Source organism: Nycticebus coucang, chromosome 1, assembly GCF_027406575.1.
Source record: "Nycticebus coucang isolate mNycCou1 chromosome 1, mNycCou1.pri, whole genome shotgun sequence".
NCBI classification, from domain to species: domain Eukaryota; kingdom Metazoa; phylum Chordata; class Mammalia; order Primates; family Lorisidae; genus Nycticebus; species Nycticebus coucang.
Genome location: NC_069780.1, coordinates 9963274 through 9990887, shown reverse-complemented (window position 1 = coordinate 9990887; position 27614 = coordinate 9963274). Strand labels below are relative to the sequence as shown.

Genomic DNA, 27614 nt, shown 5'->3' with positions numbered 1-27614 from the left:
TGGTTCTACACGTATTACTCATAATTCTTCAGAACCTTGGTAAACATGAGAAGTAGCTTTCACGTTTCTCAGAGGGTTGCTCAAGATTTTCGGTAGAGATGAGGCAATCCTGGAAGGCACTAGGCACTCACTGTGGGGCTGTGTCTTCCGTTACCATTTCAGCATGGGGTTTAGTTCTATGTAACTGCATGGATAAAACAATTCGTAAAATAATATCAAAATGTTATCAGTTATACATTTTATATACTCATCATTTAAAAATTTATTCTTTTAAATACTTCCATTTGAAGAAAAGAAGCACCCCCCTTCTTTTCTTTTGCTTTTATGATTTATCCTCCAATTCTCTTAGTCCATCTATCCACCTACCTACTGACCTGCCTACCTTATATACAGTGTATTGAGCACCGGGGGTCTGGGGGCGATGCAAAGATAAGTAAGTAAGCTAGCATGTATGTGTGGTTAGGGGACACATATATTTACATAAATAGCCCAGGGTAGTATCACAGGGTAAGGTAAGAGGAAAGTACAAAGTGTTAATTTGTTATGGAAATACCAAGCCATTCAATGTCAGAAAATTTGGATTCAGGACTAATTTTAAAGGATATTTTTAGTTACTATATTGCATAATTGGGAATCGTGAATTATGCTCTGTTCTGTTTATTATCTTACTGCTGTAATAGTGATTTACTTGAAATTTATTGAGCAGTTATTATGTGCCAGGCAGTGTACACATTGCACTGGCATCACCTCCTCCCATCAACTGCATGTCGTAAATTCCATAATTATCTCAACTTTGCAAATGAGAAGACTGAAACTAAGAAAGGCAACGTAGCTTATCTAGGGACACATAGTTTACTAGTGGCAAGTGGTATATTAATCAGAATGATCTTTCAAGTTTAAAGCAGACCATGCCATTCTCTTGCTTAAAAAATCTAATGGCTGAGAAGGGAAAACGGATACTTCCCAAAGGCCTGAACGCCTCACTGATTCCCCCACCCAGTTGTCTCCCGCAGCAGCGTAAGCTGCAGTCCAGCCCAGATGGCTGCTCTCCCTTCCTGGGACAGACCAAGCTGGGTTTGACATTAGGACCTTTGCTCTTTCTCTGTTCCGTGTCTTCCCCTGGCTAGCTTGTTCTCTGAAGATTAATCATGGCTTCTGAGAAGCCTCGCCTGGCCAGCAAGTGTAAAGGAACCCCGCCCCCTTCCTAGCAATCTCCTGTGCTGCTGTATTTCGTCATGACTTTTTGAAATTGCTCTGTAATTAATCAATTTTTTAAATCTCCGTGACTCTAAGGTAAACATGCAAGCAGGGGGGCCTCCTTTGTCTTGTTTGCCCAAATATCCCAACACCTAGGACAGAGTCTGGCCCATAGTAGATCAGCAGTAAATACTTGGTTGGATGAATGACTGAGCAGGTCTGACTCCACATCCTGAGTGGTAAGTGCTGCCACAGATTGTCCTGACTGATGGCTTGTATTTACTTTTCTTATTTTTACCCTTAACGATTATAAATACTATTTACAACTCCCTTTTCAATATATTTGCCCCCTAATTAAAAAGTCATATAATTGACCTTAGCACAATAATTACTTAGGAAGAGAAACTTTCATAGGCAAACTTGTAGGAAATTATAAAAGAGTCATTTAAATTTAGATCAGAGATTCTCAACCTGTGGGTCGCAACCATAGGAACTGTATTAAAGGGCCGTGGCATTAGGAGGATTGAGAACCACTGATTTAGATAGCATATACATAGGTATTATTTGAAAGTTTTTTCCTAATTCCTTAAAAACTGAATTAAAAATTTACTTGGGTGAAAAGAGTCCTTTATAAATGGTTGGTAACATAAATTGTTAGCATCTAGAAAGTTCCTATCAACAATGCTACTTTTAGAACTAAGTCTTAGTGAAATACTAGTGCTAGTATACAGAGACAGGTATTGTGCAGAATTAGATATGGTTGTATTGTTCATATGGTGAAAAACTATTCAATCTGAATGGTTATCAGTTGATGATACTGTAATTAAATTATAGTATGGGATGCAGTCATTAAAAATTGGAAATTCTATATGTATTTATATGAAAATATATGCAAGATATAGTAAGTGAAAAAGTCAAGTTGTAGAACACATAGTAAGATTTTATTTTTATAAGATAAAAAGAAAACAAAATTCCTAACTGTTTCTATGGGGGGTGGAGTGTGTGTATGTGTGTGCATTATTGGAAATGCATGGAAAAAAGTCTAGAGGATGTGAAATAAACTAACTGTTAACAGTAATGCTGTCTTCGGCATAAGATGGAAGGTGGAAAAGTCTCCATAATTTTACTTTTTGTGTTTAACAAAATTTAAAAATTTAAGGTTTAAATTTAGGTGTTTTGATTTTATTTCAACAGGAATGTATTCTTTATAAAAAACATTAAATGTTTAAGTTAATGTTACTAAGTTCTGTAACCAGAGATAGCTATACTGGAATGAGAAGGGAGTTCAGGGGTGGAAAGGAAAGGTATTCAGGGATAGATCATATCCAGCTGTTACCTGGGAGAGTCCTGAAGGCTTTGGGTCAAAGAGATGTAGGAGCTACGTGCTAGCTGTGTGACTTTGGGCAGGTTACTTAACCTCTTGCTGACAAATCATGGATCAGACCGTGCAGCCGTCGTGGGCAATTCAATTCATATAATGCACGATAAAGCGTAATTAAGGGTCTGCCATATAGTGTACACAACAGATGTCTGTAACTTTATTAATTCCCTTGTCTTTCTTGCTTCATCAACTGTATTCCACTAACTAACTTTTTTTATTTCTGATTTATAATCACTCTTTTTCTTTTTTCTTTTTTGAGACAGAGACTCACTCTGTCACCCTGGATAGGGTGCTGTGGTGTCACAGCTCACAGTAACCTCAAACTCCTGGGTTCAAGCAGTTCTCTTACCTTAGCCTCCTGAGTAGCTGGGATGACAGGTGCCCACCACAAGGCCTGGCTATTTTTATTTATTTTTTTATTAAGTCTTTTGTACATAGATCATAAATACATTTATGCCAATTTCAGTGTGTTGATTATTTGTACAAATTGGAGTGCTTACATCATACTAATCAATATAGCTTTCACCTCATTTACCCAATTATAGCATTAGGACATTTGCGTTCTACACATGATAGATCCAACTTGTACTTGCAATATTCTCTGTAGTTGTGGTCCTCTCCTATTCCCCCCACCCCCTCCTATCCCTCTCCCTCCCCTTCCCTCCTTCATCTTAGGCTAAAGTTGTGTTTCATTTTTCATATGCAAGTGTGAGTGATTATAAATTGGTTTCACAGTAGTACTGAGTACATTGGACACTCTTTTTTCCGTTCCTGAGATACTTTACTAAGAAGAATATTTTCCAGCTCCATCCATGTAAACATAAAAGAGGTAAAGTCTCCATTTTTTTTACTGCTGCATAGTACTCCATGGTATACATCTACCACAATTTATTAATCCATTCATGGGTCGATGAGCACTTGGGCTTCTTCCATGACTTGAACTGCAATGAACAATCTGGTGCAAATATCTTTATTGCCAAATGATATTTGGTCCTTTGGGTATACACCTAGAAGAGGAATTGCAGGATCAAACGGCAGGTCTACATTTAGATCCCTGAGTGTTCTCCAAACTTCCTTCCAAAAGGAACGTACTAGCTTGCATTCCCACCAGCAGTAAAGAAGTGTTCCCTTTTCTCCATATCCACGCCAACATCTGTTGTTTTGGGATTTTGTGATGTGGGCTACTCTTACTGGAGTTGGATGGTATCTCAGAGTGGTTTTGGTTTGCATTTCTCTGATGATTAAAGATGATGAGCATTAGACTGAAACTGGACCCACACCTTTCCCCACTCACAAAAATTGATTCAAGATGGATAAAGGACTTAAATTTAAGGCATGAAACAATAAAAATCCTCCAAGAAAGCATAGGAAAAACACTGGAAGATATTGGCCTGGGGAAAGACTTCATGAAGAAGACTGCCATGGCAATTGCAACAACAACAAAAATAAACAAATGGGACTTCATTAAACTGAAAAGCTTCTGTACAGCTAAGGAGACAATAACCAAAGCAAAGAGACAACCTACACAATGGGAAAGGATATTTGCATATTTTCAATCAGACAAAAGCTTGATAACTAGGATCTATAGAGAACTCAAATTAACCCACATGAAAAAAGCCAACAATCCCATATATCAATGGGCAAGAGACATGAATAGAACTTTCTTTAAAGATGACAGACGAATGGCTAACAAACACCTGAAAAAATGTTCATCATCTCTATATATTAGAGAAATGCAAATCAAAACAACCCTGAGATATCATCTAACCCCAGTGAGAATGGCCCACATCACAAAATCTCAAAACTGCAGATGCTGGCATGGATGTGGAGAGAAGGGAACACTTTTACACTGCTGGTGGGACTGCAAACTAGTACAACCTTTCTGGAAGGAAGTATGGAGAAACCTCAAAGCACTTAAGCTAGACCTCCCATTTGATCCTGCAATCCCATTACTGGGCATCTACCCAGAAGGGAAAAATCCTTTTATCATAAGGACACTTGTACTAGACTGTTTATTGCAGCTCAATTTACAATCGCCAAAATGTGGAAACAGCCTAAATGCCCACCAACCCAGGAATGGATTAACAAGCTGTGGTATATGTATACCATGGAATACTATTCAGCCATTAAAAAAAATGGAGACTTTACATCCTTCGTATTAACCTGGATGGAAGTGGAAGACATTATTCTTAGTAAAGCATCACAAGAATGGAGAAGCATGAATCCTATGTACTCAATCTTGATATGAGGACAATTAATGACAATTAAGGTTATGGGGGGGGGAAGCAGAAAGAGGGATGGAGGGAGGGGGTGGGGCCTTAGTGTGTGTCACACTTTATGGGGGCAAGACATGATTGCAAGAGGGACTTTACCTAACAATTGCAATCAGTGTAACTGGCTTATTGTACCCTCAATGAATCCCCAACAATACAAAAAAAAAAAAAGATGATGAGCATTTTTTCATGTGTCTGTAGGCCATGCGCCTGTCTTCTTCAGAGAAGCTTCTGTTCATGTCTCTTGCCCTCAATGAAATGGGGTCACTTGTTTTTTGCTTAATAATACGTTTGAGTTCTCTGTGGATTCTGGTTATTAGACCTTTGTCAGTTGTATAACTTACAAAAATCCTCTCCCATTCTGAGGGGTGTCTATTTGCTTTACTTAGTGTGTTCTTGGCAGTGCAGAAGCTTTTTAATTTGATCAGATCCCAGTAATGTATTTTTGATGATGCTTCAATTGCCCAGGGTGTCTAGGCCTGGCTATTTTTAGAGACAGGGGTCTTGTTCTTGATCAGGTTGGTCTCAAACTTGTGAACTCAAGCAATCCATCCTCCTCGGCTTCCCAGAGTGCTAGGATTCTAGGCATGAGCTGCCGTGCCCGGCCCATAATCCCTCTTTTTCTTTTACTTTTTTCCTGTTGTTTGGATGATTGGGTTGGAAGGAGGCTAAGACTGACCTGGGATTTGGAGGTTATCAGTGTGCACTATCTTTACATGTCATCATGATGTGCCGGGATTCTAAGAGGAGCTTGCAGAAGTCATGTGACTGTCCTCAAAGTGTCATTGGCCAGCAGCTGGAGCCAGGATTCACCTCCAGGTCTCACGCTGAGCCAGAGTGCTTCCCCACCGCACGGGACTGACCCAGACTCTCTGCGTTCCCCCTCTCTAGTTTTTACCCTAGCCAGAATTTGTCATAATTCAAAAAAGAGTCATTCTCTGCATTTATTCTATTTTCACAAATCAGTGAAGTGGTGAGAGGAAATGACAATAGTTGGGTTAGTTTTTAAAAATTCCATTGGGGAAGTAATTACTCCTGTTTAGAAAAGTTAACACTTTGTGCTAACCCCGAGTGTTCCGGGCATGGGAGCAGCTCAGATCCCAGGGGTGGATATGTTAACAGTTACTTCACTGAAGTCCCACATCTGTTTTATGAGTATGTTCCAGAAAATTAAGTACCTGGCACACAGAAGTGGTAGAATGCAGGGGTCAGTTTCTCATGGTGCAGTAAAAAAGTGAGCAGGAAAACGGAGTAAAAATAATGTGAAATGCAGCTGACATGAACTTCAGGTGTGGGTTAAGTACTGTGCGTTGGTAAATGCAATTCAAAATGGAAAAAAAGTTTCTACAAAACTCAGATTATGCAGGGTACTTTGTTAGCAGGTATTTTTGGGTCCAGGACAGCTACCTTGGATTTATTGGTTTGGACTCTGAACCAGAGTCATCAGTATAGGCTGACTTTAGAGTGACATGCTAGATAAACAGTAAGATCAAATTAAAAAGATCAAATTAAAAAGCTGCACTGCCAAGCTTTTTATATAAACTACCCATGGGGGTGTCCAAACTGCAGCCTGTGGGCCATGTTCAGATCATTTGAGGACTTTATGCTTTTCGGTGGTGTTGGAAAGCATGAAAAGTGCACACAAACCTTTTCCCCTGGATTATCAACTTGTGGTCGGTGTTTGTATATTTAATGTGTAGCCCAAGACAACTCTTCCAGTGTGTAGCAGAAAAGAAAAGAGAATGGACAGTCCTGAATAGCCAAACCTTACTAGTTCCTAAGATGGTAGAATGTATTAGCCATGTTTTTCTTTATAGAATAATCCTTTGCTGTCTTGAAACCTTCAAAAAATAAGTTTATGAGCTGGAAAAGAACAAAGTCCTTTATCTGTAGTTTATTCTTCATGCGGTGGGCAGGGCAGTGATGTATCGTAACACAACTTGTAAATACAGTGGGTGTATTGGAATGAGTTTATTCTCTTCCTATAGTTTTTTTCTGTTTCTCATTCTAGTTAACATTGTGGTTTATTAGTGGAAAGACACAATAAAAGTAGTAGGTGAAGTTCACTGAGCATTTTGCTAAATGCCTTATATATAACTGCTCAAGTAAAGTATAGTGTGGAGTGAATTATAAATCATCAGTAGAGACATAAGTACATCTTTAGAATAGTGTTTTGTTTCATATTCTACTAAATCTTAGTAAATTTTACCTTCTAAAAGAAACATTTTAGTATGTTGTATAACTGCCTAACCATTGTGAAATTCTGTATATTACTAAATTTTGTTTTGGAGTTTCTATTTATTGGAAGGACATTAAGAAGCTGGCTGCTAATCTCTTGAGAATAAAGAACAGAATTTACCTATGATATAACTACCTGTGGCCTTTATGCAATTATATAAATTGGCACGTGGCAACACAGACATGTGAGGCCTTTTGCTTTTGTAGTAAATTGTTCCTTGTTGCTTTCCAGTGAAGCATAGAATATACACACACGTGTGTGTATACACACCCATACTTTTTATAATCTGGGGCTGGGCTTGTGACTGAGTTGTTTCCATCCATAGACGCAGGAGGCATGACTGTGAAACTCTGTCAGTTTCGGTCCCAGGTCTAAGATGTAATAGGTGTGGCAGCATTCTCTGCTGTGTCCTTGGAAACCCTGTGCCGTGTACAAACTTCGGCTGCTCTGAAACCACCATGCTAGGAGGAAGCCCAACCTAGCTGTGTGGAGAAGGCACATGGAGGGGGATCAAGACTGCTTAACAGTCTTGGCTGGACTCTCAGGGCCAGCCGGCATCAGGACTGGCACCAACCTGTGAGCCGCGTGAGGGAGGCTTTTCACCCTTGTAGACCTTCCAGGGTCCCAACTGGCAACATGGGAAGGATGAGAGCTACGCTCTCCATGCACAGTATCCTGAGAAATGGTTACGTTTGCACCACTAGTTTCGGGGATGTGGTCCCCTTTTATCAGAAGGAGATATGTTCCAAGAACTCCTGGGATGCCAGAAACTATGTTTTTCCCTAGACATACATACCTATATAAAATCTAATTTATTAATTAGGCATAGTAACAGTTTAACAACAATAACTAATAATGAAATAGAACAATTATAACAATATAATTGTTATAATAAATCCTCACAATCATTCCTGATGGGGAAGGTATTTTTATCCCTGTCTTATTGATGAGGAAACAAGGTTGGGCTTAGAACTAATCGATGTTCTCTATAATTTCTGTAAGCCTCTTCTCACCTTGATCCATATCATTCCAGAAACTGTATTTACAGTTTAAGTGATTATCCTATTACCCCAAACTCTGAAATCAAAGGAGTGACTGGAAAAATAGGTAAGGCAAAGAGCCTTCGCACAAAGTGGGAAAGTTTTAAAGTTAAGATAGATCAGAGGTTTTTTATCTCGGCTGCACATTAGAATAGTTTGGGCAATTTTCAAAAAACACAGTGATAACCCTGACCCCATCATAAACCTAGTAAACTGAAATTTCTTCAAGTGGAGCCCAGAAGAGCCTTTTATGAAGCCCCTGAGGTGATTCCAGGGTGCAGCCCAGGTGGAGAACTGCAGTGCTTCTACAGAGCTGTGTCTGCCCGCCACTTCGTCCAGCCACTCTTTCAACTGCGTTGTTTACACCTTCCACAGTGCAGTGTCTGTGGATGGAGAGTAACGTGGCGCAGTGCGTGGCAGCTGTTGGCTGGCTCCCTTTTTGTTCCTTCCCTTCTTTCTTTACCTACTCAGCAGAGAAATTGAGAGATACAAACAGAGCTGAAAGTGCTAATTTCAGAGATTAAAAAAAAAAAATGAGCCTGTGTGTGTTTACCTCCCTTCAATACCCCCCACCCCCATCACCTTCCTTCCCAGTTGATTTTAGCATTGGGTCCCCTGATTCTCCATATGAAAACCCCAGAGGTTTAATATACCATTTTGTTTGTTTAAATCTTCTCTCTTTCCAAATAGTATTTGATGATGCAGAATGGTATTGCAAAAAATTAATAACATATAAAAGAGAAGTTAAGATCTTGGAGAAGAGGATGATGCAACGTGATAATCATAGGAACTTAGAATTTGTGAATGGCTGAACCATTTGCTGTAGGCCTCCTGGTAGCCGGGGCAGGAAGCCCGCAGACATAGTTAAATAGTGGAAAGGAGGAAGTGCTTAGGAACTACTTGGGTGACAAAGAAGCTTCTGTGGCGAAACCTTACGGGAGACAACGCACGACATGACCATGACCGCAGCACCCTTGACAACAGCTTCACAACAAATACCGATGCAGTTTCAATATTACTTTTCTGAACTAGTTTCAATGTTGCTTTTGTATGTCGTTGAAAACATAATAATAAAGCTAAACTCAGTGAAGCAGGCCTTTTAAAATGTTACCAGATTTGAGCTTTATAGCATAACCATGTCTTCCTCCTCCTCTTCTTCTTTAATTTGAATAGTTTTCTCTAGAATTTTTTTTAACTTTACTGTGTGGATGGCTGAGTTCTGTTTTTAACCTACCACGTCATTTTGCCTTTCCTCAGTTGACTGTTTACCAATCAAAACATTTGGGATCTTCCAAAGGCCTGAGATCTGCTTGGCCTTTGTTGGTTTTCATTTTCCCTCCAGCAACACCTTGTTGACTGAGAAGAGCCTGGAAGACCTTTCCTGGGACTTGCCCTGAAAAGGTTATGAAACCAGGACTCACGTGTGCTGACGTTACTGTTACTGATCAGGGAGCACTTTCTTCTCATGATCATGCAGATGAGATATTACTGATGGGATTCCGTGCGGCTTGGGTATTATGGTGGCAGGTGTAGGTGTGGAGAGTAACAGCACTAAGCGCTGTCTTTTCCGATGAAAAACTGGCAGAGACGCGCTTTTCCAAGTGACTCTGAATCCCACATTCAGTACGTTCCTTCAGGTGGCGTGGTCTGGGCCTTGGAAGCAATGGTGAGCTGATTGGAGCTGAGGGAGCAGGCTATTTTTACTCTGAAAAATCTGTTTGTGTAAACTCGCGTTTCAGTTGTCTTTTTCATTTCCCTTTTGGCAGCCAGCACTACTGCTTGAGGACACTGCCACTCATTTCTGAGAAGCAGCAAATATTTGGTTTTTGTCTACATTCAGAGAGAATCGGTTTCAAGTTGTTTCTATAGATATCAAACATAAATATTTAGACAAAACAAGCTTATAAATTATGTAATTTACTCCAACATCTGTGGAATTATGAATTTTTTTCTATGGGAGACTGAAAAATTTATTGAACACTTGCTTTGCAAAAGACATGATAATATGTGCAGAGCTGGGGAATACATTACGAATAAAAGGTGATGCCCCACTGTCAAGTTTTGGTCTAGTTGAGAACTGAAGTAAGTTCGATTATTATGAAGTGGAATGTTTTTATGGGGAAATAGGTTTTATTGTGGTAAAAGTCGAATTGGGCTACCTTAGAAAAGAGATTATGTAATGAAGTTAGACAAAGGTTCAGAATAGGTAGATTTTAATGCAAGTATTAAAAGAGATAATTAATATAGGTTGGTAGAGAAAGGTTAGGCTCAGACCTTAAAAGCTGTCTTGCATTTTCTGAAAACCTCTTGACATGGGGAGCTCCTCTGATAATAATTTCCCTTACAGTATAAACATATAATCAAAGTTACTTTTAAAACACGTGGGAGGATCTGATGAATGTCTCATTTATTTCAAGTATTTGAAACATAATATCACAGTATGACATTATTTTTGAAATGTGTTATATATATAACATGTGATGTATGCATACACACACTTTTATAAATATAATTCTGAAAGCAGTATCTTAAGAAGATCTCTTCTGATCATTTAAATTTAAAATTTTAGAAATAAGTTTTGTATTTAGTTTGGATAGTTTTCTAACATTACCTTTTAAGATTCTTATGGTTTTATTTAACTTTAAAAGAGATTGGAAATCTGCATTCGTAAAAACCTGAAAATTGTGTCCTTCCTTACTCAAACGCACAAAGTAGCTCTTCACTGTATCATAATTATACTTTATGTAGATCTGGGAGTATGAGTTAGTCATAATGAAAAGAATTGTTCTATGGTTTTCATCTTTTTCATTCATATTGCCTCTTCCAAGAATCTATTACCCGTCCATCCATCCATCTACACATCCTTCCATCCATTTATTCATTTGTTCACAAAATATGTAAGAATTTATTGTATTCAAGAGCATATGCAGGTGTTACAATTAGACGCCCAACAATAACCGGTGAAGAACTCATACGAGTTATGACTCTGAAAGATGGTAATAGAAAAAGTTGATTTTCATAAGGAAGGGTTATTGTGCTTTAGGAATTTGTAGATAACAAAAAAAATTTTCCACTTTTAGGAAGGTGGGGTGAGTGTTTCAGAAATACTTTATCATTAAGCTGAGCTATTCAATGTTTGTATTTTTGCGGATGAGGGAAAGTCCGTTTTACTCTTTAGCATTTAGTAGAACAAATATAATTAAAGATATGTGTTCTCAGCTCAAAGACCCACAGTATGTTTAGGTTTTTTCAAGACATTGTTTTGGGTTTTTTGGTAGTGAAAATAAAGAAGTTATTAAATAGTTATTACAAGGGCAAAAAGTCTGAGGAGTTGCCTGCCCTCAAAGCCTATGTCCTTTCCTGTACTTCTTACTGAGGAAACCTTAGTTGTGATATCGCCGTGTTTTTAAGAGGTGTTTACTGTGATTGTTGCTAATTTTTCTTTTGTTTAACATTGTTTAACATTATGATATTATTTTCAGAGGCAAGATCAGTAAAGGCTTGGAAGACTTAAAACGTGTTAGTCCAGTAGGAGAGACTTACATCCATGAAGGACTGAAGCTAGTAAGTTCTGTTACATGTTTAAGTACAGGAGAGAATGCTTTAATAGTCTTTAATGAAATATAACTCTCTAGCGAATCTCTGACACCCATTCTAGATTTATCTTATAAGATTTTCAGGCTTTTAGTTGTTCTAGAGATGAGACTGGTAGAAAACGTTATTTACTATGGTGATAAGAAAGTTTAAGATGGGATTTTGCCTTTTAACGAATTCTCTGTTTTCCCTGTGGTTATATCCAGATTAGGCAACCACAGCTAAAACTCTCTATCATTTAAACCCAATACTAACTAGTCTATAATGTCAATATATGCACATTTCAAATAAATATGAAACAAAGATACCCTGTTTTAAAAGTTAGTAATATTTTGATTTTGTCAGACTTAGAAATTCAGCTTGATGGAACATGCTGGTGAAAAGTTAAAATTAAATTGTAAGTTGGATAATTATTCTTTCTTTTCAGGCGAATGAACAAATTCAGAAAGCAGGAGGCTTAAAAACCTCCAGTATCATAATTGCACTGACAGATGGTAAGTTGGACGGTCTGGTGCCATCATATGCAGAGAAAGAGGTGAGTATTATACTGGGACTGTTCTTTATATCCCACTGTACTTTGCTATGTGTCTCTGCATGGGCAGCTTCGTATTTGAGTATTCACTTCTCTTCTCTCTCTCTCTTTCCCTTCCTCTCTCCTTTTTTTCCATCTCCATCTTCTTCACAGGCAAAGCTTTCCAGGTCACTCGGGGCCAGTGTTTACTGTGTTGGTGTTCTTGATTTTGAGCAAGCCCAGGTGAGTTATAAGAGAGCTACAAACTTTAATCTAAATCCCATAACTGTATTAAGGAGAGTTTAGTACATTCTTTTCACTGAGGACTTAGGGTAACACTGATCAATGGTTGAAGATTTTCTATAAAAGTAAAATATTTTCTGGGAAAAGGGCTATATGTCTTAAGCTCTACCTCAATAATGTCGGAATTTTAATAGGTTTTGTTACTGAAAATGAAACTCGATATTTCTTAAACATTTATTTGTTTGGGGAAATTAATGTAAGGTAGACATGTGGACTTCTTTAGCTCCACTGACAAGACTATTATGACGGTCTTATTTAAAGTCTGTATTTTATTTAAAATTTGACTCTTTAGGCATGCAGAAATTTGGGGGGCCCCATTTAGGAGAAATTTCTAGAGTAATTTTTCTTACAAAACTATTTTTTCATGAAGTCTTGAGGGTTTATACATTAAAGTTATTTTCACTTACAAATTGTTTTCCATGTAAGTTTTTGCTCGAGAATGGATTGGAGTCTTGAGTCTCAGGACACTGCCAGCTGTTCGAGGGCTGAATTCTGGTAGAACTGCAGCCTGGGGCTAGCGTGAAGGTGCTGTGACTGATTTCAGTTCATGTCATGGTGACACTTGTAGAGGAACACTGGTGTCATCACCTGTAATTCCTGACCTTGAACACAGGTCACACCAGTAAACTAACCCAGTGGAGTAATTCTTCAGATGAACATAACTAAAATATAATGAAGTTTATAAAGTGTTCTATTTGGCAACCACCCCTTAAGTTTTCCTCTTTTTTCTAAAGCTGGAAAGAATTGCTGATTCCAAGGAACAAGTTTTCCCTGTCAAAGGTGGATTTCAAGCTCTTAAAGGAATAATTAATTCTGTGAGTATTTCCCTGGGGACAGGAAAGACTTGTAATTTTATGTATATTTTAAACTACAAGAAGTAATGTTAGTGTCTGGTGCAGGTGGTCATTATCTAGAAGAAAGAGATTAAGAAAGAGGTTTGTTCAGTATTGCAAATACGGTGTAATTCTAGAGACTTGGACTTTGTGTGTGAAGGGTGCTTGGTACTGACTCTTGCTTATAGGGCTCTGTGAGTCTGGGTTTGTGATTTCAAGTTTAAGATTTTCATAAACAGTCTCATACAGCCTTTGAGCATGGTGTTAACCGTCTTGCTATCTTGAAAGTTTTATAGGCTTTATAGATGAAATGTAAAATAAAAATTTGGATTGGAATGTGTGATTACTCCCCCCTGCAAATGTGGCATTTCTTCGTGATCAGTCGGGTAACTTGAACCAGTGGCTATTTGACGGCTGTTGTTGTTCTTTCCATTTAAATGATTAATAGTGTCACTGGAGCACGTAGTATTTCTGTTTGGAATTCAGTTGAGCTGTCTCTGGTGATCATTAGAATCCGGGCTGTCCTAAACTGGGGATGGGGAAGAGGAGTGATGAAATGTAAAGCTAAACTCCCGGGCATTCACAGTGAGCTTTATGCCTCCTTTTACTGCCTTTTGCTAGAAGCACTAGGAACAGTTGCTATTAAGTATTTATGATATTTTGGTAAACACCATCCTAAAATGGAAGTGAGTGATATACGTTCTGTAAGCCAAAGCTTTTTCTTTAATCTTTAAGGGAAAAAAAAAAAAAATCTCAGTTTCCTCTAACATTTGGTTTGGGGATTTAAAATTTCTCTAAAAAGATCATGTTTTTTAGAAATACAGAGTGGGATTTATCGAATTGGTTTTTAGTAGCATGTAGGCTTTTAAAAAAAAATTAAAAGAGTTTTACAGAGAAAACATGTAATTTGGTTCTATTACGTCTCAGTCCTAGTGGACAGACCAAACGGAAAGGCGGAGTGGGGCAGAGATTCAGTTATTTCAGGAGTTTATGTATATCACTATGCTCAGGTTTTAGGGAAAACTTACTGTGGAAAAAACAGTAAATACTTTTATAGCTGGATTCAGAATAAATTCTCTACAACTGCTATTTAAGTTTTTAAAACATAGGAAAATGTATAGACAAAGCAAAATGAAGGACAATTTGACCCCCCCAAATAAAATCAGTAGATTGTACTTTAAATAGAATTTAATTGTGTTTGGGAATTTTTAATTCTTTTAATAATTATGTTGGGAAGGAGAAAAACTGTCTCTGTATTATTCCCTATGGAATTTTTTTCCTATATATAAAAATTCAGAATTATCTAGATGACTGATTAGTTTTCTAAAACTCTATTTGTATAGGTTACAGCTACAGATTTTCTCTTTAAGAAATTAATAGCTGACTACCAGAAGAAATAAAGTTGTTGTTTTATGATGTTTGTTTGTTAAGTTTAATTTTTCTATTTGTATTAGGGGAACTTTAGAATGTAATTTACAAATACAGTCTTTCTTGCCTCAAGTTCTTGTTAGACTTTAGCTTAAGTTATGTTGAAAGGTACAGCATGAAATTAGAAAGATTTCCACTATTTAGCCACAAATTGCCAACAAAGTCTTGTCAGTGTCATCTGGAAGGGAGTGAAAGGTGTAGCTTTCATGTCAAAATAGTGATATTTTAGCCATTTTGTCACAAAAGGAGGAGTAAATTATCTCTGGGAAACCAGCCCCTGCGGAAACCCTGGTGATGTCTGGCTGAGTTAGCAGGTGGAAATGGGAGCCATTACAGCCAGACCTGATGTCATTAATGATTGACATTTTATCAATGTGATGATAGTTTGAGATTTTTGCCCACTTCATAGAAATTAGGCACTTAATGTGTAGAGATATCTCCACCCCTCATAATATGCAAAACCTATAATTCTGTCTCAAGTTTGAATTGCGCTTTATAGTTACATAGTACCTTTTGCTTAAAAAATACATTTGACCTTTAAAATAAATATGATATGTCTATCAAAGGGTTAGGGTAGATAGAAGAAAGTATTCCTGTATTTTTTATGATTTAACAAACTAATGAATGAAATTATACTGTGCAGTGTATTTACATTCCAAAGCTAGGCAAATGGAAGAGATCAGAAAATTTAAGTCTTTCAGATGTGGTAATACGAAGGCAAAATGTTTGCTAAATCGTTAAACTGTTTCTTTTTCCTGACAGATACCTCTTTTTTTGTCTTTTTGCCTTCTCCTTACCCACAAACACAAGTATGTATATTGGTTTTCTATTTTGCTCTCTCAAAATTTTCTTTAAAATCTTGGAATGTTAAAAGAAATTGTTTTTGGTTTCTTGGGAAAGTGATTGCAGGCTTATAGTTGAAGCTGAAATTTTATTTCAACTAGTAAAGGTCAGAAATGTCCTGTGAGCACCTTATGGGGTCTAGTTCAGTGTTTCACAATGCACTACTATAGAAAGATGCGTGAAAAATAAGAGCAAACTACAGGTTGGTGAACAGCACAGAAAGGGTAAAAGTCATGATGCTTTCATGTCTTTCTTTCCCCCTAAAAACAGAACCAGGGGGTGTTTCACTACTTGAAATTATTTCCACAAATATTTTTAGTGGAAATAGCTCAGAAAGTGATGAATCAGTTGTGAAGCTGATTTTGTAAATAACCCTAGTCCAAAAAAAAAAAAAAAAAAAGAAAGCAAGAAAAAGAAAAAAGAAAGAAAGAGCACTACATCCTAGGTGATGACAATTAATGTCAGAGTCTTTGAGTTCTTAATGGGAAATATAGGAATATAAGCAGGGAATGCTTACCCATGCAGGTGTGATGTCTAAAGAAAACTGTATTGGATGGTTTCTGAAGGGAAAAAAGTATAATACATATTTCAAAAAGTCGCTTAATTTGTAGGGCTGAGAATATACGCTTTATTTGACTTTTGGAGTTAAATTGTTTTCACAGTAATGTCTGTTATTATTTTGTTTGTATAGTATATAAGAAAAGTGTCTGAAAACTGTGTTTTAATAGAACAAGAAGACATTGCAAACTCATTTTCCCCACAAGCAAATAATTTTCAAAGGAGAAGATATTCTGATAAGACTATCTTAGCTAAAGTGATTTTAGTAGGCTCTGTTAGAGTGTTGACTGCTTAGCTATGAAAATCTCTATTTGTAAAACCATAGTTTGAAGAAAAACCTAAAGTCTGAGCAACTACAAGGATATATTCATTGGGAAAACAAAACGGACTTACTCAAAATTGAAAGGAGGAGGACTTACTCAAAATTGAAAATCACTTTCCAGGACTCTGTTTAAAAGGACTGGCTATAATGTGAAATTCATTATAAATCAGATTATTCTGGGCTTCTCCTTATCTAAAGATCATTGGTATTGAATGTAGATGTGGTATTTCATTAGTAAGTAATCTTCCACATTCATGGTATGAAGATTGGAAGTTTCCCCCACCCCTGTCTTGTCTTGTCTTTTCCCTTCCCTTCCCTTCCCTTCCCTTCCCTTCCCTTCCCCTTCCCTTCCCCCCTCCCCTTACCCTTCCACCTCCCCCTCCCCTTCCCCCTTCCCCTTCCCCTTCCCTTCCCCTTCCCTTCCCTTCCCTTCCCTTCCCTTCCCTTCCCTTCCCTTTTCCTTTCCTGCTTAATATAGTGTTCAGTAAGCTTAATTCATATTTATCACCTAATGAATGAATAAAATCTAGGCAAATTCTTAAAAAATACTTTTATATTTTTATAATATAGTTATGGTATATTTAAGCATTAAAAAATCAACCTTTGATTCTATATAATTTTGATTTCATCGTCTTACTTATATTCCACTGCCTTAAGACTCTTGATAACATGTGAAAAAACTTACTTCATACTAAATTAAGAAGAAAAAAAGAAAGGTACTGTCCTGGGTAACTGGGTGGCCCAGAAAGGAAATTTTCCTCGGGTACAGCTGCATGGAGAATCAGGCGTGTGCTTAGGTTCTTCTCCCTTAGTAAATTTTGCCTATGATCCCATGTGTCTCATTCCTCGTTTAGATGAGTGGCAGAGAATGGGAATTGCCACAGGTTTCCTGTGCTCAGAGAGCAAGCTCGTTGTAAAGTGAGCGCTATTCTGTCTCTTCATCAACACACAAGGTCCCAGATAAGGACTGTCAGGGACGCAGTTGAGTCCTGTGCTCGTTTGGGTACCAAAGATCACGTCCATGATATTTGGAGCAGGACCACATGGAGTGGAGAACAGTATCCCCCATAGAAAGGAAGCACTTATGTTTGTAGAAGCATAAGTATGAAAAAGTGCTTAGGGTAGGAAGCAAAAATCAGTAGTTATTATAGTCCGCTAGTCATATACATTTCAAATATTTTAACAGATTCTATCTAGTAAGGCATCCCATTTCCTCTAAATTCCACTTAACCCAAAAATAAAAAAGGGAAAATTCGCTTTTTTTTTTTTGCAGTTTTTGGCCAGGGCTGGGTTTGAACCCGCCACCTCCGGCATATGGGGCCGGCGCCCTACTCCTTTGAGCCATAGGTGCTGCCCAAAAATTTGCTTTAAATTATTGACTTTACTGGTTGATCTTTTATAAACTTGTCTTGACATCTGCTGACTAATACTCTAGCTGCATTTGCATGAAATGTTACTTAATAATAATCGCACCTTTGTGATAATTTGCCAGAAAACTGAAGTGATGAGATTGGGTCACATAGACAAAATTAAATGCCAAATTTTTATTTCTCAACATGGACTATAAAAGGAGATGACGTGGAAAGACTCAACTGTTCTTGAAAACAGATTCAACTCAGTGGAAGCTATTGAAAAAGGAGAGAAAAGAGTTAAAATGTATGACCCAATGTGCCATCAATGTGAATTATAAGGAATAAATGTATGATTTCTCAGTTATACCTCATTTTCTCCCAAATACAATAATGCCTAATTTATGCAGAAGCATTTATTGGGTAATGGCTATGTTCAAGACACTACACTGTGTACAAGGTTGCAAAGATGGATTTGGTTGCAAAGATGGATATGTAAGCCCAAACTTTTCTGAGCTTATAATTATTAGGCACATGCATTTGCAAAATTAATAGAACTGATTAAGGTTTTTTTGAGACAGTATCTCACTGTGTTGCCAAGGCTAGAGTACCATGGCATCAGCCTAGCTCACAGCAACCTCAAACTCTTGAGTTCAAGGGACACCCCCTGCCTTGACTTCTTGAGTAACAAGGACTATAGGTGCCAGTCACAATGCCTGCTAAGTTTCCTATTTTTAGTAGAGACAAGATGTTACTCTGGCTCAGGCTGGTCTAGAACTCCTGAGCTCAAGTGATCCTATCAGAGTGGTAGGATTACTGCCTGAGCCACCACACCAAGCCGATGAAGCTTTTTTCTACTCTTCTTGTGGAGGGAAACATTTTATTTGCCACTCTGGATTTGTGAAAAATCAAGTGGAACGAATATAGACTTAGATTGCTTAGCAGATCTATTTCCTATTATAGTTAATAAACAAGAGAGTGGGGAAATAGGGCTAATATGAAATAATAATAATAATATATGTGTCTGAGTGAAAAATGTGCTAGAAATAAATTTCTTTAGGTTCTGAAATAAATAAGTACATTTATTATTATATTATTGTATAAATTCAAAGCACTTTTTATAGACAGCATACTCATTCTTTAAGATAGCATTAAATAATTAATCTGAGTCCATGCTAACCAAGAGAAAACCAAACAACAACAAAAAAATTAGAGGCAGATAAACATATTTCAAATTGCAATCCATTTTTGGCATTTGTCTATGTTGTAGTGAAAAAGGGAGATCTGTTAGTTCAACATGTTATAAAAATTGCAATTGTGAGATGCGGGGGAACTTAAACGTTATTTGGTATTTTTGTTTTAAGATTTGTGATCTGGATATGTTTCCACCAACAGTATATAATCAGAGCTACGCATCTGTTTTGTTTTGAGCTGAGTAAAGTAAAAAACAATGATTATGACTTACATTCTTCCCCAGATATTTTAGGATAAAAGTTTGTGTAGAAATTTGTCATTCATGTTTTATTACTTGCTTACTTGCCAAAGAAGAGAGAATTCACATTTAGACATTGGTCATGCCGTGTTGAATAACTGATATTTTGATGCTCCAAGCATTTTTAAAGAATAAACTCAAACAGAACATGTGATTACAAGTAATTGCCCATAATTGAAGGTAATAACCTCTTAGAGAAAAAAATAGATCTGGTTGGGGTGTTTGGCAGCCATAAATAAAATAAAAATCACATATATTCATATTGAAATGTAAAAAAAACACATGAAAATAATTTGAGAAACACATTTCCAATTGTTTTAGCTACTTATTTTATGCACTTGGACAGCTATTTACTAAACCTACATTTTGTTGGGAACTTTAAAACTAATGCTGTTCAACAATTTTTTTCTCAGGAGTTTAAAACTTAGAATATTTTGTATTGGGGATGAGCTTCCATGGAGCTTAAAGCTACTTTATGAGTCAGAAAAATATGCTTGTATTTTTAGACTTTATTACCCTTACTGGTATTTCTTGCATGCAGTATGCCATGAAAGTCAGTTTTTATCTGTTAAGACACACCTATGGTGCTTATAAATTATCTGTAATCTTGGGTTGTTGATAATGTTATAGACCCCAAAATCAGTGTTAAAAAGTTATTACTGGGATGAATATTTAGAACTTTTCATAGATTTGTAAAAATTCTGAAGATGTTTCAGTAGCATATGTGAATTTATACATAAGGAAATAATCTATTTTGGGAAAAAAGCCTTATTTAAAATTGATCTTAAAAAATCACAGAAAAAAAGCCATTCAATGGGATTTTATATTTTTAATATCAAGTTTCTCTTTTTACATTTCTAATCTAAAATAAGCCCTTTATAAACATAACAATATCTTAACTTTATGTTTCTTTTTGTTGTTTTAAAAATGTTTTATTTTTGTATCTGATCCAATGCCTTACAGTTACCATCAATTGCCAAAATTTAAATTTCTCCAAATAAATTTTCTTTTCATTGTGAACAACTAATAATGTGATTTGATTAAGTCAAGTAGATCCTAAGTAAGGTCTATATTTTCATACAAACTCACCTGTTCTGTGTTACACACCTCATTTTGTTTTTGTCTTATAGTCCAATTATTTGTGCTTTTTTAGAAAGTTTTATATTTACTTTTAGACTCAATTCAATAAACATTAATTGAGTAGCTGCTACTCACAGCATATTGTGCTATGTGCTTTTTACATAGATTGAATTTTTGAATATGTGATATTACTATTCATTAAAAAAATTTTACTGCGCAGCACGTGTGGCTCAAAGGTAGGGCGCTGGCCCCATATACCGGAGGTGGTGGGTTCAAACCTGGCCCCGGGCTAAAATCAGCAAAAAAAAAAAAAAATTTTTTTTTTTTTTACTTAGTTTCTTCTAGAATGGGCTGTAGTCTCTTTTCCAAATATAGAATCCTTCCCATTTCCATTAGAAATTAGAAAAAAATGTGAATTTTTAAATTTGTCTTGGCTTATATTAATTGTAGGAGGTTTTTTTTTTTTCAAACTGAACTGCTAGCTCTTTAAATCTTGAGGCCTATCTCCTAGATATTTCTCCCCAATTCAACATAAACTTCAAAGACATCATAGTCCTAAATAACACTTTTAATTTCATCTCCCCAACTTAATTTATTACATGCTAAAAGGTCTATAGCATTTTTCATCACTTGGGTTTTCAGACCATATTATTGCTTTTACTATTGCTTGCATGTTTCATATTTGTTATTATAACATATCTGTTATGTAAATATGTTTAGGGCCTTGTATCAAATAGGAATTAATCAAAATATGGTTCAATATGACTCTTGAAATGTCTAAGAAAGAAGAAATCGACTCCTGAGATTCTCACAAAACTCAGACCTTTTTTGTTGTTGAGGCAGAGTCTTGCTCTGTTGCCCAGCCCAGTGTGTTGTGGCATCACAGCTCACAGCAACCTCAAACTTTTGGGCTCAAGTGATCCTCCTGCCTCAGCCTCCCAAGTAGCTAGAACTATAGGCACCCACTATAGTGCCCAACTAATTTTTTTTTCTTTCAATTTTTAGTAGGCATAGGGTCTCAGTCTTGGTCAGGCTGGTCTCAAACTCCTGACCTTAAGGGTTCTTCCCACCTCAGCCTCCCAGAGTGCTGGGATTACAGATGGAGCCACTGAACCCAGCAGAAACTCAGACCTTCTGATGCTTTCTTGTTATTTCTGCTATGGGGCATCCCAGTGGGATTCTTGGAAGAGCTGTGTCTGTGACTTAGTGATGGTTCTGCCCTTTCCCACCTTGCCAATTCTGGTTTCAGAGTGCATGTCTCCCACCTGTCATATCTAGAAAGACCGTTTGGCCGGTGGTGAAATCCTGCAACCTGACTGTATCATACTAGCGGTAGACTCAATGCAAATTAATTTGGATCATGCCTGGAGTATCCAGGGTGAAACACCATTCTGATGCTTCATTCAAATTGGGCTACAGAGACAGGAAGCAGTGAAATCTGCTTTCATCTCCTGCCAAACATCTGTAATCTCAGAGGCCAGCAGGCAGGACAGTCACAGCTGGCTCCTGAGCCTGGATCCGGCCTGGCTGTTGACTGAAAACTAACTCACAGGGAGACAGAAACAATCTTATCTCACTTCACCCTTCTTCCCTGCCAAATGGAGAAATTCCATTAAATGACTGGTGTTCACTAAATTGTCGAAGGTATTCTGATTGTCTGAATTGTTCAAATAATGTACCAAGATTTTGTAAAACCAGTTAGGAGCAACAGAAGATGAATAATTGTAGTTTATAAAGGGTGAATGTTATTCTATCAGCAGTGTTAACCCAAAAACTCAGAAAAGGGAAGTACTTAGATTTTGAGTTTCTTATGCTCATACATGGCAGACTTTTTGTTGTACAGGTTAATAAGGGAGGCATTGAAGACGAATGCCTCTGAATAGGAGAGAAAGTTTCAATAATGAGAAAGATAGTGAGTGAAAGAGATTAAATACATAACACCATCTTGTAGGCATTTGATTCACTAGGATAACATCCTGGAACATAGAATTTTTATATAAAACATCAGAATTTAGAACTCTCTCTGTTAACCTCTTTTCTTATGGTTTTTCGCCAGCTTGTAAAACACAAGTTATACAAATGGTATTGTGTGTATCAATAGCTTTTCTGCCAATAGCTCTTCCTCCTGGAAGTTCGCACCTCTATCTTCTACCTAACTTGTGCCCTGGGAGAGCAACTGTCGGTGAAAAAGATTTTAGAGACCTTATGGTTCACAAATATCAGAGGGAAAGAAACCAAGAAATAGAACAATGGAGGCGTTGACTTCAGGAAGACACACAAGCAGACCTGGTTTTCCTCCTGAGATGAGAATTGGTGCAAAGAAATGGACTCTTTTGGGAGGTAGGCAAAGCTGGATAGTGAGTATATTTAGAAAAGAAGTGTGTGTATCTAGAACATGACTGTGAAGGGGAGAGGACCAGAAACTAATTTATTGTATATCAAAAATTTGCCAAAGTCAGCTCTACATCCAGAAACAATAGTGGACAGAGTACAACTACTCCAAAACTTCCACTTCTCAGGTCTAATGCCTTTTCTGTTCCCAAGACTTGGGTCAGTTTTAAAGTGTTAGAACTATGAAGGCTACATACTGTTGGCATCATTACATTATTGGAAAGAATTATTCTCTAGGATGAAATAACAAATTTGATTTTTGTAAGCAGTTTTAAAAAAGTTTTTGAAGTGCTGGCTGTGTATCGAAACCAGTGTTAGGGCTTCTGGTCCCTGGTTATTCTGGTCTGGTTTCTTTTGTCTTTTATATTGTGAATGATGCTGAGAAGTAAAAAGTACATGTTTTATCCATACAAAACAAGTTTAAGAAAATAGTAATAAAGCAAGACAAGAAAGGAAAAATAGTAAGAGAAAGGGCCTTTACCGTTAGGGTATTCTACAGATTCCTAATTCATAGGATGATCTAAAATTTTAATTTATTCAAAGTTAATACTACTGAGAATTTTAAAGCAAACATATAAAAACTCCAACAAATAAAAGTGAAAACTGATATACTTTTTGAAGATAAGAAAAAATCTAGATTTGGGGTGTTTTTGGTGGTGTTAGAGTCCAGACGAAACAGATAAATTTCACTCGTTTATTAAGAACTAGCTTTGTAACGGTTAGAAACTGCTAGACGATGGATCAACCTGGAAGGGAGTGGAATGCACTAGTTAGAAAAATGGGCTTGGATTTTTATTGTTTCATGCCTTAAATTTAAGTCCTCTATCCATCTTGAATCAATTTTTGTGAGTGGGGAAAGGTGTGGGTCCAGTTTCAGTCTTTTACATGTAGACATCCAGTTCTCCCAACACCATTTATTGAATAGGGAGTCTTTCCCCCAAGGTATGTTCTTGTTTGGTTTATCGAAGATTAGGTGGTTGTAAGATGTTAGTTTCATTTCTTGGTTTTCAATTCGATTCCAAGTGTCTATGTCTCTGTTTTTTGTGCCAGTACCATGCTGTCTTGACCACTATGGCTTTGTAGTACAGACTAAAATCTGGTATGCTGATGCCCCAGCTTTATTTTTATTACTAAGAACTGCCTTAGCTATACGGGGTTTTTCCCGGTTCCATACAAAACGCAGAATCATTTTTTCCAAATCTTAAAAGTACGATGTTGGTATTTTGATAGGAATGGCATTGAATAGGTAGATTGCTTTGGGAAGTATAGACATTTTAACAATGTTGATTCTTCCTGTCCATGAGCATGGTATGTTCTTCCATTTATTAATATCCTCTGCTATTTCCTTTCTGAGGATTTCATAGTTTTCTTTATAGAGGTCCTTCACCTCCTTCGTTAGGTATATTCCTAGGTATTTCATTTTCTTTGAAACTATGGTGAAGGGAGTTGTGTCCTTAATTAGCTTCTCATCTTGACTGTTATTGTTGTATACAAAGGCTACTGACTTGTGGACATTGATTTTATAACCTGAAACATTACTGTATTTTTTGATGACTTCTAGGAGTCTTGTGGTTGAGTCTTTGGGGTTCTCTAAGTATAAGATCATGTCATCAGCAAAGAGGGAGAGTTTGACCTCCTCTGCTCCCATTTGGATTCCCTTTATTTCCTTGTCTTGCCTGATTGTATTGGCTACAACTTCCAGCACTATGTTGAATAGTAAAGGTGACAGAGGACAACCTTGTCTGGTTCCAGTTTTAAGAGGAAAAGCTTTTAGTTTTACTCCATTCAGTAAAATATTGGCTGTGGGTTTGTCATAGATAGCTTCAATCAGTTTTAGAAATGTGCCACCTATGCCTATACTCTTCATGAAGAAGATTGCCATGGCAATTGCAACAACAACAAAAATAAACAAATGGGACTTCAATAAACTGAAAAGCTTCTGTACAGCTAAGGAGACAATAACCAAAGCAAAGAGACAACCTACACAATGGGAAAGGATATTTGCATATTTTCAATCAGACAAAAGCTTGATAACTAGGATCTATAGAGAACTCAAATTAATCCACATGAAAAAAGCCAACAATCCCATATATCAATGGGCAAGAGACATGAATAGAACTTTCTCTAAAGACGACAGACGAATGGCTGACAAACACCTGAAAAAATGTTCATCATCTCTATATATTAGAGAAATGCAAATCAAAACAACCCTGAGATATCATCTAACCCCAGTGAGAATGGCCCACATCACAAAATCTCAAAACTGCAGATGCTGCGTGGATGTGGAGAGAAGGGAACACTTTTACACTGCTGGTGGGACTGCAAACTAGTACAACCTTTCTGGAAGGAAGTATGGAGAAACCTCAAAGCACTCAAGCTAGACCTCCCGTTTGATCCTGCAATCCCATTACTGGGCATCTACCCAGAAGGAAAAAAATCCTTTTATCATAAGGACACTTGTACTAGACTGTTTATTGCAGCTCAATTCACAATCGCCAAAATGTGGAAACAGCCTAAATGCCCACCAACCCAGGAATGGATTAACAAGCTGTGGTATATGTATACCATGGAATACTATTCAGTCATTAAAAAAAAAAAGGAGACTTTACGTCCTTTGTATTAACCTGGATGGAAGTGGAAGACATTGTTCTTAGTAAAGCATCACAAGAATGGAGAAGCATGAATCCTATGTACTCAATTTTGATATGAGGACAATTAATGACAATTAAGGTCATGGGGGGGAGCAGAAAGAGGGACGGAGGGAGGGGAGTGGGGCCTTGGTGTGTGTCACACTTTATGGGGGCAAGACATGATTGCAAGAGGGACTTTACCTAACAATTGCAATCAGTGTAACCTGGCTTATTGTACCCTCAATGAATCCCCAACAATAAAAAAAAAAAAAAAATGGGCTTGGAGGTCCATGAAACCTGGGGTCATCTGACTTACTACTTAAAAACTAATTGTTCTGGGGCAATTTAGACGGTCTCTCTATGCTTGGGTTTCCTCGTCTATGAAATAGGGACAAAAAAAAACCTATCTATTCATAAGACCTGTGAGTATTCACTGAAAAAATTCATTAAAAGTTCTTATCACAGTTGCTGGAACCTAAGTGCCCCTCCCCCCAAATGGTTAATGATTATCATGTTAGAATTTCTTTGGAATTTTGTATCATAGATATTTGTACTTAATTTGGAATGTTTGACTTTTTGTCATCTGTATTAATATTTGAGGATTTTTTAAAGTAGGGATTAGGTAATCATGTGTACGTTATCTTCCATTGGTAAATACTCTTTAATACTAATATGACTTTTTGAGTGAACAGATGCTTCAGTAGCATACTGTTTTCACGATGAGATAAAGTTCATTGCCAACATATGTGTGTGTATGCATGTGTATATGTGCAGACATATATATATATATATATACCCTAAAATCTCAGATGATGAAATTTTGCATTTAGCGTGTGAATGACTTAATGTGCCTTGGATTTATTAATAGCATTTGGCTTTTCTTTAAATTTTGTCGTTGATGCCATTAGCTTTATCTGATGTCAACGAAGGCCAACCCTTAGTGGAAACTATTTTCTGTTTCTATTGATTGTAGTGAAGACAGATGGAACACGTATTTGAGGAAACATCTTTACAAGTTCCTCTGTCGTATAAATGAGGAAGTGCCGCGTACAAAAGGCAACGTATCAATTATCGACAAGACACCTGATTGAATGTAACAGTAGTAAATTTGGTAAAAGTCATCTAGAGTGTTTAAAATGTCTCGTGGTCAGTTGTGGTTCAGTGCTAACAATTTTAATATAATAGGCCCATTTTTACATTTTGGACATTTCAACTTGTGCAATTACTTGGTGAGAATAGATTATGAACTATTTTGTTTTTGTGAAACTGATTATTTTAAAACTTTACAGTGTAAACTATTTGCATCCAAACATCAAATTATTTTGATTTCTAGTTGTTGCTTTCTTGATGTAAAAACATGCTAAACTTTAGATGGAAAAGCCCAATTTGGAACACATTTCATTTTCTAAAAATGCATAAAGTATTCTTCACAGTCTTCTCTCCCCACCCTTCTCTCCCTTTGTTTTTCATTTGGAAATGGTTTTGGTAAACTTTGCTTCAAATTTTGGGTTTCTGTATGTCCAGCATGTTTAACTTATCGCAGGGCAAGGTGCTGCTTGACATAAATTAACTTTATCCTGCCTTACCTGAGTCCTATTACGATTGCTAGTATGCTAACTAGACATTTGAATATTCTCACTAATTTCTGCATTCTGTGGTTATCTCTAAGCGTTTAGTGGTTGTATGGCATTTGCAAAACAATGTGTCAGGCATTGAAAGGGCTGTATAGCATAATACGATCTCCCCAAAGAGTTTGTTTTCTGATAAAGGAGGTGAGCTAATGCACTCAAACAATATAATATAAGGGTCAAAGAGATTTTATAAAATAAAATAATTTTTAGAGAGGAGCAGATAATGTGGGCATGCAGTTGGATCCCACTGGTTAGTGATACATTTTAAGACTTGTGGTCTGAACTGCTTGCTTTTTTTATAGCAGGGGGAGGTTATTATTTATTTATTTAGGTCAAAGAATTACATTTATTCTAAAAGAAAATGTGACAAAGGTTTTTACTCTCACTGCTTCATCAACAAATGTGTATTGAGTGCCAACTAAGAACAGGGCACTGTGGCAACTGACTGGATACGAGAAAAGAGAGAAGATGGGATGATGATGATGATGATAATAGTTAATGTTTGTAGTTTTCTATGTA

The 27614-nt window shown here is 36.9% G+C and overlaps 1 protein-coding gene across 1 annotated transcript in view; it reads left to right on the top strand.

Annotated features, from left to right (window-relative positions):
• The window catches only part of ANTXR2 (ANTXR cell adhesion molecule 2), a 155395-nt gene that overhangs the window by 6764 nt on the left and 121017 nt on the right, over positions 1–27614 (top strand). Inside the window, exons 4-7 of the mRNA XM_053592020.1 lie at positions 11613–11694; positions 12152–12259; positions 12410–12478; positions 13273–13353. Of these exons, the coding sequence (XP_053447995.1) occupies positions 11613–11694; positions 12152–12259; positions 12410–12478; positions 13273–13353 (340 nt within the window). The remainder of the gene's footprint in view (positions 1–11612; positions 11695–12151; positions 12260–12409; positions 12479–13272; positions 13354–27614) is intronic.